The 17394-nt window shown below is 36.9% G+C and overlaps 1 protein-coding gene across 1 annotated transcript; it reads right to left on the reverse strand.

Annotated features, from left to right (window-relative positions):
- Nucleotides 1-571: 571 nt before the first annotated feature.
- LOC100337810 (olfactory receptor 2J3) lies at nt 572-1498 on the reverse strand. Its single transcript, XM_002714362.5, has one exon. It carries the CDS (start codon nt 1496-1498, stop codon nt 572-574), a length of 927 nt encoding a protein of 308 aa, XP_002714408.5.
- Nucleotides 1499-17394: the final 15896 nt, after the last annotated feature.

Here is a 17394-nt window from a genome sequence, read left to right on the forward strand (position 1 = left end):
GGAAAGTAGCAGAAGATGGCCCAACTGTTTGGGCCCCTGTACCCATGAGGGAGACCTGATGGAGTTCCTGGCTCCTGGCTTTGGCTTGGCCCTACCCCAGCCATTGTAGCTTTTTGGGGAGTGAACCAGCATAAATCTTTAAAATATTTATATTTTACTTTTAATTAAAATAATGGTAAACAAACAAAAATAATCTGCCTAAGTGTGAAAAATAAGACATTTTTAAACAATTGAGAATATTTCTCATAGGATTTATAAACTGCTCTCTTGCCAATAGTTGCACCAAATTCCACCACTGTTTTTAATTAAGAGCATGCTACTTTGGGTTCATTAGGATTCTGCTAGGAAATAAATTCTCTGTTTATATTTGGTACTGATTTTACATGGCTGTCTTCTCCATAAGTGAATGCTATTAAGGCAAATGGTGTTTTCTTCATAGCTGTTACCAGAAACTCCACGATCTCTTAGAGCACTAGCTCAATAAATGCTGACAGCATGGCAAATGGATGGGCAAATGACTGGTTGGTGAAGAGATACTCTATTATACTCTTAATAGCATAAGTATAGAGACTCACTCTCTCCCCATTAGTCTCTTTACTGCCCCTCTGACATCTTTGTTTCGGAGGGTATAGATTAGAGGGTTAAGACTTGGTGTCACAACAGTATAAAAGAGGGCAATGAACTTGCCTTGGTCTTGAGAATTTTCTGATGGTGGCTGGAGATATATACACATGACTGGAATGAAAAAGAGTGATACAACCAGCAGATGGGCGCCACATGTCCTAAAGACTTTCTGAAATCCAGTGGTGGATTGCATTCTCAATACAACCTGGGCAATGGCACCATAGGAAGTAAAAATGAGAAGTAGAGGTATGAGAACAAAAATGGAGCTGGTGATCATGAGAGTCAGTTGATTAGCATGAGTATCAACACAAGATATTTGCAGCAGTGCTGGAACTTCACAGAAAAAGTGATCCACTTGGCGATGTCCACACAGGGGTACCCAGAAGGTAAAGAGGGAATGAAGGGCTGAGTTGGTAAAACCACATACCCAAGAAACCACAGCCAGTGCATGGCAAAAACGAGGGTGCATGATGGCAGTGTAATGCAAAGGTCTGCATACTGCTGCATAACGGTCATAGGACATCACCACCAAAAGGACACACTCTGTGGCTCCCAATGCAAGGACAAAGTAAAGCTGAATCATGCAGCCAATGTAAGAGATGGTCTTCTCTGGGCCCCAGAGGTTAACCAGCAACTGAGGGATGGAGCTGGTGGTGTAGCAGAGATCCAGAAAAGAGAGGTTTGAGAGGAAGAAGTACATAGGAGTGTGCAGATGGGAGTCCAGGTATGAGAGGATGATGATGAACAGGTTGCCTATGAGTGTCATCAGGTAGAAAATCAAGATCACCACAAAGAGAACAACTTCCAGGTGAGGCCAACTTGAAAAGCCCAGTAGAATAAAATAGCCTTGAGAACTATAGTTCATTTTTGCCATCAGTCATTCATTTCTTGTTTCCTGAATAAAAAAGTGAAGAAATAATCTGAGACTCATAGGGATGCATGTACAAGAAAAAAAATTGCCCTTTAGAAGGATCTACTACTCTTCAATTCCAGGACAATTTGAGCAGTAAGAGAACCTAAAATAAGTTAAACATAAGAATCCTCAAAAAAGAAAATAATTTGAATGAGCATTTGGCTTAACCATGTTAAAGATCGGTTGAGATGTCTGCAATCTGTGTCAAAATACCTCATTTTGAATCCCAGCTCTATTTTCAGTTCTTATTTTCTGTTGGTACATGCTTTTTGAGACAGCAGTTAATGGTTCAAAGAGATCAGTCTCTGTAATACACGTGATAGATCTGGATTGAGTTTTTAGTTCCCAGCTTCTGCCTAACCCAGTCTTACCATTATAGGCATTTGGGAAGTTAACCAGCAGATGGGAGCTCTCTCTCTGTCTTTCCACTTCCATCTCTCCCTCCCTCCATCTCTTCTTCCTTCTGTCTCTATCTCACAAATAAATAAATATAAAAACCTTTAGCTGTTATGAGTTGAGCTGCAATAAACATAGGGTACAGATAACTCTTTTTTTGATTTTTTTTTTTGACAGGCAGAGAGGATAGTGAGAGAGACAGAGAAAGGTCTTCCTTTTTGCCGTTGGTTCACCCTCCATGGCTGGCGCGCTGCGGCCAGCGCACCGCGCTGATCCGAAGGCAGGAGCCAGGTGCTTCTCCTGGTCTCCCCTGGGGTGCAGGGCCCAAGCACTTGGGCCATCCTCCACTGCCTTCCCGGGCCACAGCAGAGAGCTGGCCTGGAAGAGGGGCAACCGGGACAGAATCCGGCACCCTGACGGGAGTAGAACCCAATGTGCCGGCGCTGCTAGGTGGAGGGTTAGCTTAGTGAGCCATGGGGCTGGTCAAGGTACAGATAACTCTTTCATGTGTTGATTTCATTTCATTTGGGTATACTCTCTGGAGTGCGGTGACTGAGTTATATAGCAGATCTATTTTCATATTTCTGAGGAATCTTCATACTGTCTTCCATTATGGTACACAATAGCTAAGATATAGAATCAACCCAGATGTGCATCAATAGATACCTGGATTAAAAAGTAGTGGTGTATATAAAGTACCAAATACTGTTCTGTGGTGGGAAGACACCGTGTTCTTAAAGTAGTAATTATGAAATGTATAAAGTTTGTACTCCTTAAATAAAAAGAGAATGAAATCCCGTGTTTTGCAACAAAGTGGATGCAACTGGAAGCCATTATGCTTAGTGAAATAGGCAGCCCCAAAATGACAAATATCATGTTTCCCTGATTTATGGCAACTAATATACAGAGTACAATAAAATGTAATGTTTATGAGCAAAATTGACATTTTGAGTTTTGACTCTTGTTTGCAGTCCTTTTCTATACTCTTGAGGCTCAGTGGTTTTTCTACTTACTACTTGTTGAATTCTTTATTTAGTGGAGGGTGAAGCTTGTGATTATAAAATGAACTGAAAGTAGGTCATGGAAAAATTTAAAAAAATAATAAAGAAAGGAGAAGAAAAGGAAGGAAAGTGGGTGGAGGGAGGGAGCATGGGAAGTATCATTATGCTCTTAAATCTGTGTATATGAAATACATGAAATTTGTTCACCTTATATAAATACTTTTTAAAATTTAAAAATGCAGTAATGAATAAATGAATAGTGAATACAAAGTTATTTCATACACAAGAAACCTAATTAATAAAGAAGGAATGATAGAGTTCCAAACACATAGAGTATGCAAAACTACTAGATTAAAAATTTGATGAAGAATGGGATATTTACACATCCGAAAATATCTCTTCCAAATTTGCTTGTCAATGAAACAGTGAAAAATACAAACGTTATAGCAGAAAAAAACCAGTGGTTTTGGTTATGGACAAACCATAACCTAGTTATCAATGTTAATATCAAAAATGTTTTGACAAACCAACATGATGATGTAATATTGTCATGAGGCTTCTAATGTTATTGTTCTGAAGAAAACATGATGTCATTTCAGGGGCATTCCTGGAGAACATGCACAGTCTCATTTAATAATGAAAAAAAAAAGAGAAAACACAAATTAAGATAAAATACATTACCAATACTAATAGAAAAATATATTCAACGAGAATAAAGGGTGATGACCTAGTCCAAATAAAAGGTGTCCATTAAGATACGGTACCTAATGTGTGATTTTGAACATGAAACAAACTATTGGAGACAACTGGGGACATTTTGGTATGGAATTAATTAGATAATAATATTGCATCTGTATTCAACTTGTTAATTTTGATAATTGCAGCGGTTATGTAAAATCTTATCTTTGTTTTTAGACATTGATCACTGAAGTATTGAAGAGTAGAGGAACATCAAGACCACAACTTTCTTTCAAATCATCTAGAGAAAGATGATAGATGGATAGAAAGATGGATATAAAAATTGATGATAAAGCTTTTGTGGGAAAAATATCTGCTGATGCTCAATTCAATTAAAGGGTAAATAGAGTTCTTTGAATGCTTTTTAAACTATTCTATAAGATCAAAATTTACCATAGTAAAAAAATTACAGAAAATAAACATAAAACATTTTTATGTTAATTCAGATATTTGTCTTATAGAAAAAAAAACTGTTGTCTTCTACTCATCTATCCTATGGTGACATCTGGGTAAACTATACAAAATTCTCAATCTGACTGGGGAAGAAAATTTCCATGAAAAATGAATAATTGTTCAGGCTGAATATCAGTTGTCTTTCAGCATTTTCATATCCTTGTATGAAACATAACAATGGCAATCTCAATAGTCTTATGTGTAGATGAAAAGACAGAATGAAGAGTATCATATTCAGTACAGGTTTGAAAATGTTTACATTGGGTAAAATATATTCAGCTTAACTTAAATGTTCTTAAATAAAGATACCATATTTTCTTATCTTTGATGTGTTTCTTTGTATTAACAACTTATTTCTAAAATGAAAAATAAAACATAAATTATGATATCAACAAAAAATACACAAACATATGCACATCAGCTCATGGGTATTCATGATATGAACAAAACTGATCATCTGGGACATGTTATATTAGCCTTGAAAGGATGTGTAATGCAATTGAATTTGAAAACAGAAAATATTATTGAAAGGAAGATAAAAATTCAATGATGAATCAAAGAAGAAGGAAAGGTGTATGTGAAATGTGGAGGAATCTGATTACAGTATTTAGTGTTAAAAGTGTGTATGCCACAGGGCTGAGAAATCTGAACCATAGAGCCTGAAGAAGTTTTCTATGAGATTTCTTTTTCTTTAGGGATATAACTGAGACAATACCTGAATTATGAGAATAAGTTATGACTAATGTGCATTTTATTGCTCATTTGGAAAAATAATTCTGAATATTTAATGAAGCATTAACTTGCTTTTTTATCACTTAATATATTGTTCTTAGTGAATTTTTATTTAAAAATAAAGTGCATATCACAAATAAATTCATATGACTCTTCAGTGACTCTTTCCTGCAGAGTTTCAGTCTTTTATAGGAAACATTAATATTTCTTTTTTTATATTCATTGTGATAAAATATATTGACTCCTGCTTAGGTGTCCTTTTTTCTTTTCTGAATATTTTGCCTCCTCTAACCTTGTCACATCTTTATCCTTTCCACCTCCCACAGCCATTCTTATTCACATTTCTTATTAAGTTAAGGCACAAGAGGAAAGAAATTATAGTAAGACATCTGTGGTAATCACTTCTTGAGGAGGAGGTAATCTCATAATTACATTTGTTTGACAAATTACAACTCTTGTAAAAAATGTCAAGAGTAGCTAATTGGAAGAAAGCTGGTAACATTCTTTGGCCCCAAGACTACAAGTCTGATTCCAGACTTTGCAACTCTGTACAGTGTTGATAATGTATATAACCGTTAACCAGTTATTACACTAGTCTCAACTATTTGTATGATTTGAAAACCATACAGGATAGCAAGTCAATACATTTTCGAATAAGAACTTTTTAAAAGCTACTCAGCATGTAGGATCTCTGTTCTTGATGTGTTGTACTATGTGAATTAACAGTATAACTAGTACTCAAACAGTACTTTATATTTTGTGTTTCTGTGTGGGTGCAAACTGTTGAAATCTTTAGTTACTACATACTAAATTGATCTTCTGTATATAAAGATAATTGAAAATGAATCTTGATGTGAATGGGATGGGAGAGGGAGTGGCAGATGGGATGTTTGAGGGTGGGAGGGTGGTTATGGGGGGGGGAAGCTGCTGTAATCCAAAAGCTGTACTTTGGAAATTTATATTTATTAAATAAAAGTTTTAAAAAAGCTATGGTTAAATAAGAAATAGCAAAGGTCAAATAGAAAATTATGAAGATTACTTGATTTAAAAGTCATTGCCATTTGTGGAATGACAAATTTTCCCTAAGATTTTTTAAAAATTCCCTAGAATGGAGATAATGCATCATGAACATATGGAACCCAATATTGTACTTCCTCTGATGCAGATAAAATTTTCTTCTTTCTTCAACATTCAACTCCAGAAATTAGTACATTAACTAAAGCCAAGTGACAGCTAAAATATATATTTATCTATTATATGAATTGTACTTGAACAGTCTCATGGAGAGGGATTAGAAAGGAATCTAACAGAAGGAACCAAAAATACAAGATGCAAGTAGGCGTTTATGATTATGTCTTTGCTATGTATATCTGGAAATCAGTCACTATACAATGAAAAGTGGTCTATTTCCTCCATCCCCATAACTAGACAACATGTTTTTATTATCATATTATTCCATTTGTACTCTTACCTAGTGCTTAAGCAGTACTTGAACAACTCCTTTCTCTTGTGTTCTGTCGGTGCCTGTCCACAATACTTTTGTGTTGTTTTCCCTAACTATGTCCTCATCATGTGTATACTGTAGTCTGTTCCCTGATTTCCTTGAAATTGTCAATGGAAATGACTATCTACCTTATACATTCTACTCCACAGATTGAGGAAAGCAGAGTCTGAAAATAACCATTATTATTATGCTAGAAAGAGAAAACACTGAGCACTGAGTCTAATAAAAGAATTTGATTTTAGCCATAGAAAGGCACTCATTAGAGCACTCCATGTACCTGGGAGTAGATCCCTATTTTAGAGGAAATAAGGTCTCTATGGAAACAAGACTACAGCTTATTTTCTTTGACTGGGGCCATTGGGAGCATGAATCCCAAAGTGTTAATTAATGTTCTTCAAGGAATTGTCTTGGTTAGAACAATTTCACAAGAATGCAGCATGATACTGCCTTGTTGTACCAAGGTGACTATATATATATATATATATATATATATATATATATTCATCACTGAGAAAAGCAGGGAATTTAATGGATTGTCTTGAGTTACCTGAAATTCCTTCCTCAATTCCTCATCATGCTAAGGGATAAATTAGAAAGCTAATTGTATGAGTACCTTCTATTTATGTAAATTTTGATACAGATTATGTTCAAATATATATATATATTATTCAAAACTTCTAAAACTTTATTATAGAACTCATACCCAATACTTAAAACTTGTCATGAAGTTAATTAACATTCATGAGAGCAAATTAATGGTTTAGTATTGAATTAATATGTTGAGAATTCAACATAATATGTAGTAACAATATAAACACTTGTAAGAAAAATGCCATTGGACTTTTTTGGCTTATGTTCTGCTATAATCAGAATCTAAAATAAAAAATGAATGGAAATTCTCATGCCATTCTAAAGAAAAATCAACTATAACTAAGATGCACTATGAAAAATAACAAATCACCTGGTGGTGATAACAATTCTTTAGTTTGGAAAAAAATTCAGTCACTTTAAAATTTCTCATTACTGGCTAATTGCCAAAAAAGAGATATTTAAATTTTACACACACAAACACACACAAGATTCTTTGGTGTTGAAATTATAGTTTTCATCAATTTTATTACTTAATATGTCTTTTACATAATTTAGTCTTAACATACACAGAAATGTGTAAATTTATTTTGAGGAGAAAACCCTACACACAGTTCATGTGATTGTTTTCTTAAATTATCATCTTTCGGGGCCAGCATTGTAACAATCGGGTAAAGCCTCCACCTGCAATTCAGGCATCTGTTATGGACACTGTTTTGAGTTACAGCTGCTCCACCTCTGATTCAGCCCTCTAATAATAATAATAATGATCCTGCTCTCTTAATAATAATAAGTCAAACCCAGTGCTGTGCCCCTTCTACCCAAGTGGAGATATGTAAGAAGCTCCTGGTTTCTGGCTTCAGCCTGACCCAGCCACGGCCATTGTGACCATCTGGGGAGTAAACCAGTAGATGGAAGATTGTGTGTGTGTGTGTCTCCCTCTTTCTCCATAACTCTGCCTTTCAAATAAGTAAAATAAATCTTTTAAAAAATTATCCTCTACCTTGGACTAGTTAATGGGCATATAGTCATCTGTATCTTTGCTTTATGCATCTGCATGTTGAATAAACTACAGATCAAAAATACTCAGAAACATTTCATCTGTACTAAACATGTGCAGATTTTTGTCATTGTATCTTAAACAATACACTGTAACAAACATTTACATTGAATTTTATTTTATTAAACCTTACAAGTAATCTAGAGACTACGTAAAACACAGGGGAAGATACGCACATATTATACACAACTACTGTGAAATTTAAATAATGAATTTGGGCATCCACTGATTTTGATGACCCCCCAAAAAACTGGAATCAGTACCTGGGAATACTCAGGGATAACTGCTACTTCCTAAGCCTATAAATACTATTCATCTTGGAAATGTGAGTGACATCCAGATTGTGATCAGGACTTTCCAAGAAATTTACACAAAAATCTTAGGGTAAGGTGTACTGAATGTGGTGGAAGAGAGAAACACAGAAATATCTAATTCATACAGACTGCTTTGTATTTCCCGAGTGTATAAAGTGTATGTCAATGTATTCCAACATAAAGGATATCTTATTTAAGTTTTTAGAAGTTATCACAGAGGGGAAGGAACATATTATATTTGAAGGTGAAAGTACACTCTACCTTTGCTATAAAGACATCCTGAAATAACCTTTTCAATGAATGCAATCTTATTTTTTCTATTTTTTTGACAGGCATAGTGGACAGTGATAGAGAGAGACAGAGAGAAATGTCTTCCTTCTTTCCGTTGCTTCACCCCCCAGTGGCCGCTGCGGCCAGCACACTGTGGCTGGCGCACCGCGCTGATCCGAAGCCAGGAGCCAGGTGCTTCTCCTGGTCTCCCATGCGAGTGCAGGACCCAAGGACTTGGGCCATCTTCCACTGCACTCCCGGGCCACAGCAGAGAGCTGGACTGGAAGAGGCACAACTGGGACAGAACCGGGACTAGAACCCGGTATGCCAGCGCCACAGGTGAAGGATTAGCCTATTGAGCTGTGGCGCCGGCCTGATCTTACTTTTTCAAGCAAACATATTTCCTAATGAACAAATGGCATTTTAACTCTAGTTGTAATGATTAGATATATAATGTGGGAAAATCTTTAAAGTAGAAATCAAGATGATTTAGGAGCAGGTTTACTCAACATTAGAGGTGTCCTTAGATCTATATGGCATAATTTCTGCCAGGCAAACTTGCATCCTGCTAAAGGGTACTGATTAAAATAAATACATGTCAGGATTCTGATTCAAAATATGCCTTTCTGACTAACATAAATCCAATGACTTTTCAAGCTGTGGTACCCAGAGTCCTAATGCCTTTGAAGAGTCCCAGAGATCATTAGTGCATAAGAGTGGGGTGGAGAAAGGTTAGATACAGTGAGGTGAGAAAACTATGTTGAATTTTATTTGAACAAGAATACCAGATAAAAACATAGATAACTACTCCCCTAGTCTAATATTAGAAATAACCACTCTACTTTGTTCTTATTTTGTTGTATATTGATCATATGTTCAAATTTTAACCTGGGCAGAAAGTGTGTATAGAATGCATATTTGTATTGTACAGTATTGTGATATGGCATAGTAACTAAATGCTCAAAATTAAACTTCCATGTAGACTTATAACCCAATAATAATTAAATAATTCATTCTATATAAGTTAAAATATGAAAATATTTTTATTACATTGGAATGATATGAAGCATTACTAAAATTTCTGGATATGTCTTTTTTAAACAATATTTATTTATTTATTTGAAAGTCATAGATACACAGAGAGAGAAGGAGAAGCAGAGAGAGAGGTATTCCATCTGCTGTTTCACTCTCCAGGTGGTTGCAATGGCCATAGCTGTGCCAATCTGAAGCCAGGAGCCAAGAGCCAGGAGCTTCTTCTAGGTCTCCCCTGCGAGTGCATTGGCCCAATAACTTGGACCATCTACTATTTTCCCAAGCCATAGCAGAGACCTGGATCAGAAGTGAGGCGACTGGGTCTTGAATCAGCACCCATATGGAATGCAGGCACTGCAGGCGGTGGCTTTACCTGCTATGCCACAGCTCCAGACCCAAGGGTGTGTCTTTTTTAAACTATTTTTAACTTTTATTTAATGAATATAAATTTGCAAAACACTGCTTATGGAGTACAATGGCTTCCTCCCCCATAACTTCCCAGCCACCCTAAGCACTCCCCTTTCCCACTCCCTCTCCCCTTCCATTCACATCAAGATTCATTTTCAATTCTCTTTATATACAGAAGATCAGTTTAGCATATATTAAGTAAAGATTTCAACAGTTTGCACCCACAGAGAAACACAAAGTGAAAAATACTCTTTGAGTACTAGTTATAGCATTAAATCATATTGTACAGCACATTAAGGATAGAGATCCTACATGTAGAGTAAGTGCACAGTGACTGCTGTAGTTGACTTAACAAATTGACACTCTTGTTTATGGCATCAGTAATCACCCTAGGCTCTTGTCATGAGTTGCCAAGGCTATGGAAGTCTTTTGAGTTCACCAACTCTGGTCATATCTAGGCAAGGTCATAGTCAGAGTGGAAGTTCTCTCCTCCCTTCAGAGAAAGGTACCTCCTTTCCCTATCCACTGGGATCTCACATGGGGGGTATCTTTCATTTTTTTTTTTTGCCAGAGCACCTTGGCTTTCCATGCATGAAATACTCTCATGGGCTTTTCAGCCGGATCCGAATGCCTTAAGGGCTGATTCTGAGGCCAGAGTGCTGTTTAGGACATCTGCCATTCTATGAGTCTGCTGTGTATCTCGCTTCCCATGTTGGATCATTCTCTCCCTTTTTTATACTATCAATTAGTATTTGCAGACACTAGTCTTGTTTACGCGATCCCTTTGGCTCTTAGTCCTATCATTATGATCAATTGTGAACAGAAATTGATCACTTGGACTAGTGAGATGGCATTGGTACATGCCACCTTGATGAGATTGAATTGGAATCACCTGGTATGTTTCTAACTCTACTGTTTGGGGCAAGTCAGCTTGAACATGTCCCGAACTGCACATCTCTTCCCTCTCTTATTCCCACTCTTATATTTACCAGCAATCACTTTTCAGTTAAGTTTCAACACTTGAGAATAACTGTGTATTGATTACAGTATTCAACCAAAAGTATTAAGTAGAACAAATAAACAAAAAAAAATACTAAGAGGGATAACGTATTAAGTTGTTCATCAACAGTCAGGGAAAGGGCTGATCAAGTCACCGTTTCTCATAGTGTTCATTTCACTTTAACAGGTTTCCTTTTTGGTGCTCGGTTAGTTGTCACCGATCAGGGAGAACATATGGTATTTGGCCCTTTGGGACTGGCTTATTTCACTCAGCATAATGCTTTCCAAATTCCTAACAGGGATCACTTTTCAGTTGAAATTTAAACACCTAAGAATAATTGTGTGTTAATTACAGAGTTCAACCAATAGTACTAGAACAAAAAAAAAATACTAAAATGGATAAAGTATTACATTGTACATCAACCGTCAGGACAAGAGCTGATCAGGTCACTGTTTCTCATAGTGTCCATTTCACTTCAACAGGTTTCCACTTTGGTGCTCAGTTAGTTGTCACCGATCAGGGAGACCATATGATATTTGTCCCTTTGTGACTGGCTTGGTTCACTCAGCATGATGTTTTCCAGAATCCTTCATCTTGTTGCAAATGACTGGGTTTCATTTTTTTTTTTTTTTGCAGGCAGAGTGGACAGTGAGAGAGAGAGAGAAAGACAGAGAGAAAGGTCTTCCTTTTTGCCATTGGTTCACCCTCCAATGGCAGCAGTGGCCAGCACGCTGCAGCCGGCACAATGCACTGATTGGAAGGCAGGAGCCAAGTGCTTCTCCTGGGCTCCCATGGGGTGCAGGATCCTTGCACTTGGGTCATCCTCCACTGCACTCCCAGGCCATAGCAGAGAGCTGGCCTGCAAGAAGGGCAAACGGGACAGAATCCGTTTCCCCGACTGAGACTAGATCCCGGTGTGCTGGCGCCGCAAGGGGGAGGATTAGCCTATTGAGCCACGGCGCCGGCCCTCATTTTTTTGACTGCTGTATAGTATTCTATAGAGTACATGTCCCATCATTTCTTTATCCAGTGTACTGTTGATGGGCATTTGGGTTGGTTCCAGGTCTTAGCTATTGTGAATTGAGCTGCAGTAAACATTAAAGTGCAGATAGCTTTTTTGTTGGCCAATTTAAATTCCTTTGGGTAAATTCCAAGGAGTGGGATGGCTGGGTTGAATGCTAGGGTTATCTTCAGGTTTCTGAGGAATCTCCAGACTGACTTCCATAGTGGCTTGACCAGTTTGCATTCCCACCAACAGTGGGTTAGTGTCCCTTTTTCCCCACATCCTCGCCAGCATCTGTTGTTGGTAGATTTCTGTATGTGAGCCATGCTAACTGGGGTGAAGTGAAACCTCATTGTGGTTTTGATTTGCATTTCCCTGATTGCTAGTGATCTTGAACATTTTTTCATGTGCCTGTTGGCCATTTGGATTTCCTCTTTTGAAAAATGTCTATTGAGGTCCTTGGCCCATCTCTTAACTGGGTTGTTTGTTTTGATTTGTGGAGTTTCTTGATTTCTTTGTAGATCCTTGTTATCAACCCTTTGTCTGTTGCATAGTTTGCAAATATTTTTTCCCATTCTGTCGGTTGTCTCTTCACTTTCCTGACTGTTTCTTTTGCATTACAGAAATTATTCAATTTGATGCAATCCCAAATGTTAATTTTGTCTTTGACTGCCTGTGCTTCTGGGGTATTTTCCAAGAAGTCTTTGCCGGTACCTATATCTTGCAGGGTTTCTCTAATGCTCTCTAATAATCTGATGGTGTCAAGTCATTGATTTAAGTCTTTAATCCAAGTTGAGTGTACTTTTGTTTAAGGTGAAAGGTCGGGGTCTTGCTTCATGATTCTGCATGTGGAAATCCAATTTTCCCAGCACCATTTATTGAATAGACTATCTTTGCTCCAGGAATTGGTTTTGGATCCTTGATCAAATATGAGTTGGCTGTAGCTGTTTGGATTGATTTCTGGTGTTTCTATTCTATTCCATTGGTCTATCCATCTGTTTCTGTACCAGTACCATGCTGTTTTGATTACAACTGCCCCGGAGTATGTCCTGAAATAAGGTATTGTGATGCCTCCAGCTTTGTTTTGGTTGTACAAGATTGCTTTAGCTATTCGAGGTCTATTATGCCTCCATATAAATTTCAGCATCATTTTTTCCAGATCTGAGAAGAAGGTCTTCGGTATCTTGAGTGGTATTGCATTGAATCTATAAATTGCTTTTGGGAGAATGGACATTTTGATGATATTGATTCTTCCAAACCATGAGCATGGAAGATTTTTCTTTTTTTTTTTTTTTTGGTATCCTCTTCTATTTCTTTCTTTAAGGTTTTGTAATTTTTATCATAGAGATCTTTAACGTGCTTGGTTAAGTTTATTCCAAGGTATTTGATTGTTTTTGTAGCTATTATGAATGGGATTTATCTTAGCAGTTCTTCCTCAGCCGTAGCATTGTCTGTGTATACAAAGGCTGTTGATTTTTGAGCATTGATTTTATATCCTGCCACTTTGCCAACCTGTTCTATGAGTTCCAATAGTCTCTTAGTAGAGTTCTTTGGGTCCCCTAAGTAAAGAATCATATCATCTGCAAAGAGGGATAGTTGGAGTTCTTCCTTCCCAATTTGTATCCCTTTCATTTTTTTTCTTTCCTAATAGCTCTGGCTAAAACTTCCAGAACTATGTTGGATAGCAGTGGTGAGAGTGGGCATCCCTGTCTGGTACCAGATCTCAGTGGACAGGCTTCCAACTTTTCCCCATTCAATAGGATGTTGGCTGTGGGTTTTTCATAGATTGCTTTGATTGTATTGAGGAATGTTCCTTCCATACCCAGTTTGCTTAGAGTTTTCATCATGAACGGGTGTTGTATTTTATCAAATGCCTTCTCTGCATCTATTGAGATAATCATATGGTTTTCCTTCTGCAGTCTGTTAATGTGGTGTATCACATTAATTGTTTTGCGGACATTAAACCATCCCTGCCTACCAGGGATAAATCCCACTTGGTCTGGGTGGATGATCTTTCTGATGTGTTGTTGCATTATATTGGCCAGAATTTTATTGAGGATTTTTGCATCTATGTTCATCATGGATATTGGTCTGTAATTTTCTTTCAATGCTGCATCTTTTTCCAGCTTAGGAATTAAGGTGATACTGGCTTTATAGAAAGAATTTGGGAGGATTCCCTCCTTTTCAAATGTTCTGAATAATTTGAGAAGAATTGGAGTCAGTTCTTCTTTAAATGTCTGGTAGAATTCAGCAGTGAATCCATCTGGACCTGGGCTTTTCTTTGTTGGGAGGGTCTTTTTTAAATTATTGATCTCGAGGTCTTGGTGAATTGCAATGCATGAGGTTCATAGAGACAATTAAGGAAGTGATCTAATTAGCTACAGATATCTCAGTTTATTTCACACAGAAAATAAATCCATTACATTAATGGTCTTTTAATTCTACTTCCCATTACTTTTCCAGTCACAACCTCCTGTAAATTCATCATCAGCTCCCCTAGAACCACCACTGTCACCTCCAAAACCAAACACCTAAACTGTAGCACTTGTACTTCAATCAGTCCAGCTCTGGCTGCTGTAAGTGTTTGGAAGTGAACTAACAGATGGAAAGACTCTGTCTGTCTGTCTCTCTCTCTCTCTCTCTCTTTGCCTTTCAAATGAATGAAAATAAATATTTTTTAAAAAAATAATTAATACTAGAAAGTGGAAAGTTAAACAATAGTAATTTCTGCAGATATATTTGAATAATGGAATATGTCATTCTCTTCTACTAGAACTATTCATTATAAATTAGTAGTAGTGAAAACCACGTGTAAGTTTAAGACTCAAATTTCCTTGTTTTTTTGTACAATTTATTGTCTATGAAGATTGTTAGGACAAACAGAGAAGTATGGAGAACTGAGAAATATTTTGCAGAGAAAATGCTTCCAAATTTCTTTCTGAAATACCTTTTCTTCTATTATATCAATATCCTAATACTGAACAAACCATGGAGTTAATCGTACCATGAAGACTCCACTACTTCTACACTCTGGGAACTCATTATCTCAGTTGCAAATTCTTAAGTGCAGCAAATCCTCTAGATTTAGATTCCATAGAAGCTATTTTAAAAGTGTTTGTATGGCTTAAAGGCTTGATCTAACTGAGTTTACTAAGGAATTCTTAAGTGAATGGGCATGCATTATAAGTCACATTTATGAGACTATTTGCTTATGTACATCAATAGGTATTAGTATATATTTTACTTATCTTTTATTTTAATTAATGAATATATTAATGCAGATAGTTATTTTCTGACATTCTGTTTGCACAAGCACAATTCCTTTTGTGAAAAATGATTTACTTGTTTATTTGAAAGTCAGAGTTAGAGAGAGAGGGAGAGACACAGAGGGAGAACTTCCCTCTGCTGGTTCAATCCTCAAGTGGCCACAATGGCCAAGATTGGGCCAGACTGAAGCCAGGTTCCAAGAACTTCTTGCGGGTCTCCACTGTTGCGATAGGGACCAAAGCACTTTAGCCATCTTCTGCCACTTCTCCATGTACATTAGCAGGGAAGCTGTGTTATAAGTGGAGCAACTGTAACTTGAACTTGCATCCATGAGTGATGTTTATGTCCTGCTACTCCTCAATGCCAGTCCCACAAACCCAATTGTTAGCATTAACATTTATTATAATAATAATTATATAATACAATTCATAGTTGTAATGGCATGGTAAAGTAATTAAGTTCATATTAGATAGACACATCAGAAAAAGATTATTAAATTTATATAAATAGTAGTATACACAGTACATTCAAAAACATCTCATTTGAAAGATTTTATGACTGTACGAGAAAGTTGTTTGAAAATATATAATGGGGCAGGAGCTGTAGCATAGTAGGTTAAGCCTCTGGCTGCAGGGCTGGCATCTCATATGGGTGCCGCTTCATCCCAGCTGTTCCACTTCTGATCCAGTTCCTGCTAATGTGCCTGGGAAAACAGTGGAAGATGGCCTAAATGGTTGGAACCCTGTCTCTTGGCTTTGGCCTGTACTAGTCCTGGTCAGGGCTACCATTTGGGAAGTGAACCAGTGGATGGAAATTCTCTCCTTCTCCTTCTCCTTCTCCTTCTCCTTCTCCTTCTCCTTCTCCTTCTCCTTCTCCTTCTCCTTCTCCTTCTTCTCCTTCTTCTCCTTCTTCTCCTTCTTCTCCTTCTTCTCCTTCTTCTCCTTCTTCTCCTTCTCCTTCTTCTCCTTCTCCTTCTTCCCCTTCTTCCCCTTCTTCCCCTTCTTCTCCTTCTTCTCCTTCTTCTCCTCTCTGTATTTCTGCCTTTCAAGTAAATAAATAAATAAATGTTAAAAAAGAAAATGTACAATATGGATTGACAAGTGCTAAATTATTTGAGAAATTCTCTGGGATAGAATAGATATAACTGTGTATTTATATATTTAACATGAAGTAGTGAGGGTGTTGTAGTGCAGTGGTTATTCTGCTCTTTGTGTTGCTTGCATCCCATATCAGATTATGTGGAATTGATTCCCAGCTGTTCTGCTTCTAGTCCAGCTTCCTGCTAATGCACCTGGGGAGTCATCAGATTATGTTTGACATGCTGGAGCCCCTGTCACTCAGGTGGGAATCTTAAATGGAGTTTGACTCATGGCTTCAGCCTAGCCAGCTCCGGCTGTTGTAGGCGTTTGGGAAACAAACCAGTGGATGGACGATCTTTCTCCCTGTCTCTCTCTCTCTGTCACTCTGCCTTTTAAATAAATAAATAAATGAATCTTTAATGAAAATAAAATTACTAAATTATTCAAGTTTATTAGTGTAACATTTGCTAAAATGATCAGAAGACAGAACATGCTAACTTATTTGTTTTCCCAAATACTGATTATAGTTATAGACAATAATTTCTAGCCTGACTTTTTAATAATTCTACTCCAAAATGGCCATATTGTATGGATAATGACAGATTTTTCTCTCCTTTGTCTTGTTTTCTTGTGACTACTACAACTAAAATATCATTTCTGGCCACTCTCCTTCAGGTTATCATTTTGTGACAATTTTAAAAGGGCAGATTATACTTTGCTATTTTTTTAACTTTTATTAATGTAAAGATAACTGATTCCATGTATTTAATAGATACAACTCTAAGAAGATAGCCATATTTCCCTTTCTTTCTTCCCCAGTTTCTCAATCTCCCTCTTTCCTTCTTTTTTGTTTTTCTTTATTTTTTTTAAAAAAAAAGCATTTCAATTCATTCTATAATTCACCACTTATACGCACCATAATACTCAACAATCAAAAAAGTAGAAAGACCTCAATTCCCTTTGCTAGTGCTAACTTGAAAAGTGGAGTAGAAATTCATCTTTTAATAGACTA

Source organism: Oryctolagus cuniculus, chromosome 5 (assembly GCF_051225735.1).
Source record: "Oryctolagus cuniculus isolate XC-2025 breed Fujian yellow rabbit chromosome 5, ASM5122573v1, whole genome shotgun sequence".
Taxonomy (NCBI): Eukaryota; Metazoa; Chordata; class Mammalia; order Lagomorpha; family Leporidae; genus Oryctolagus; species Oryctolagus cuniculus.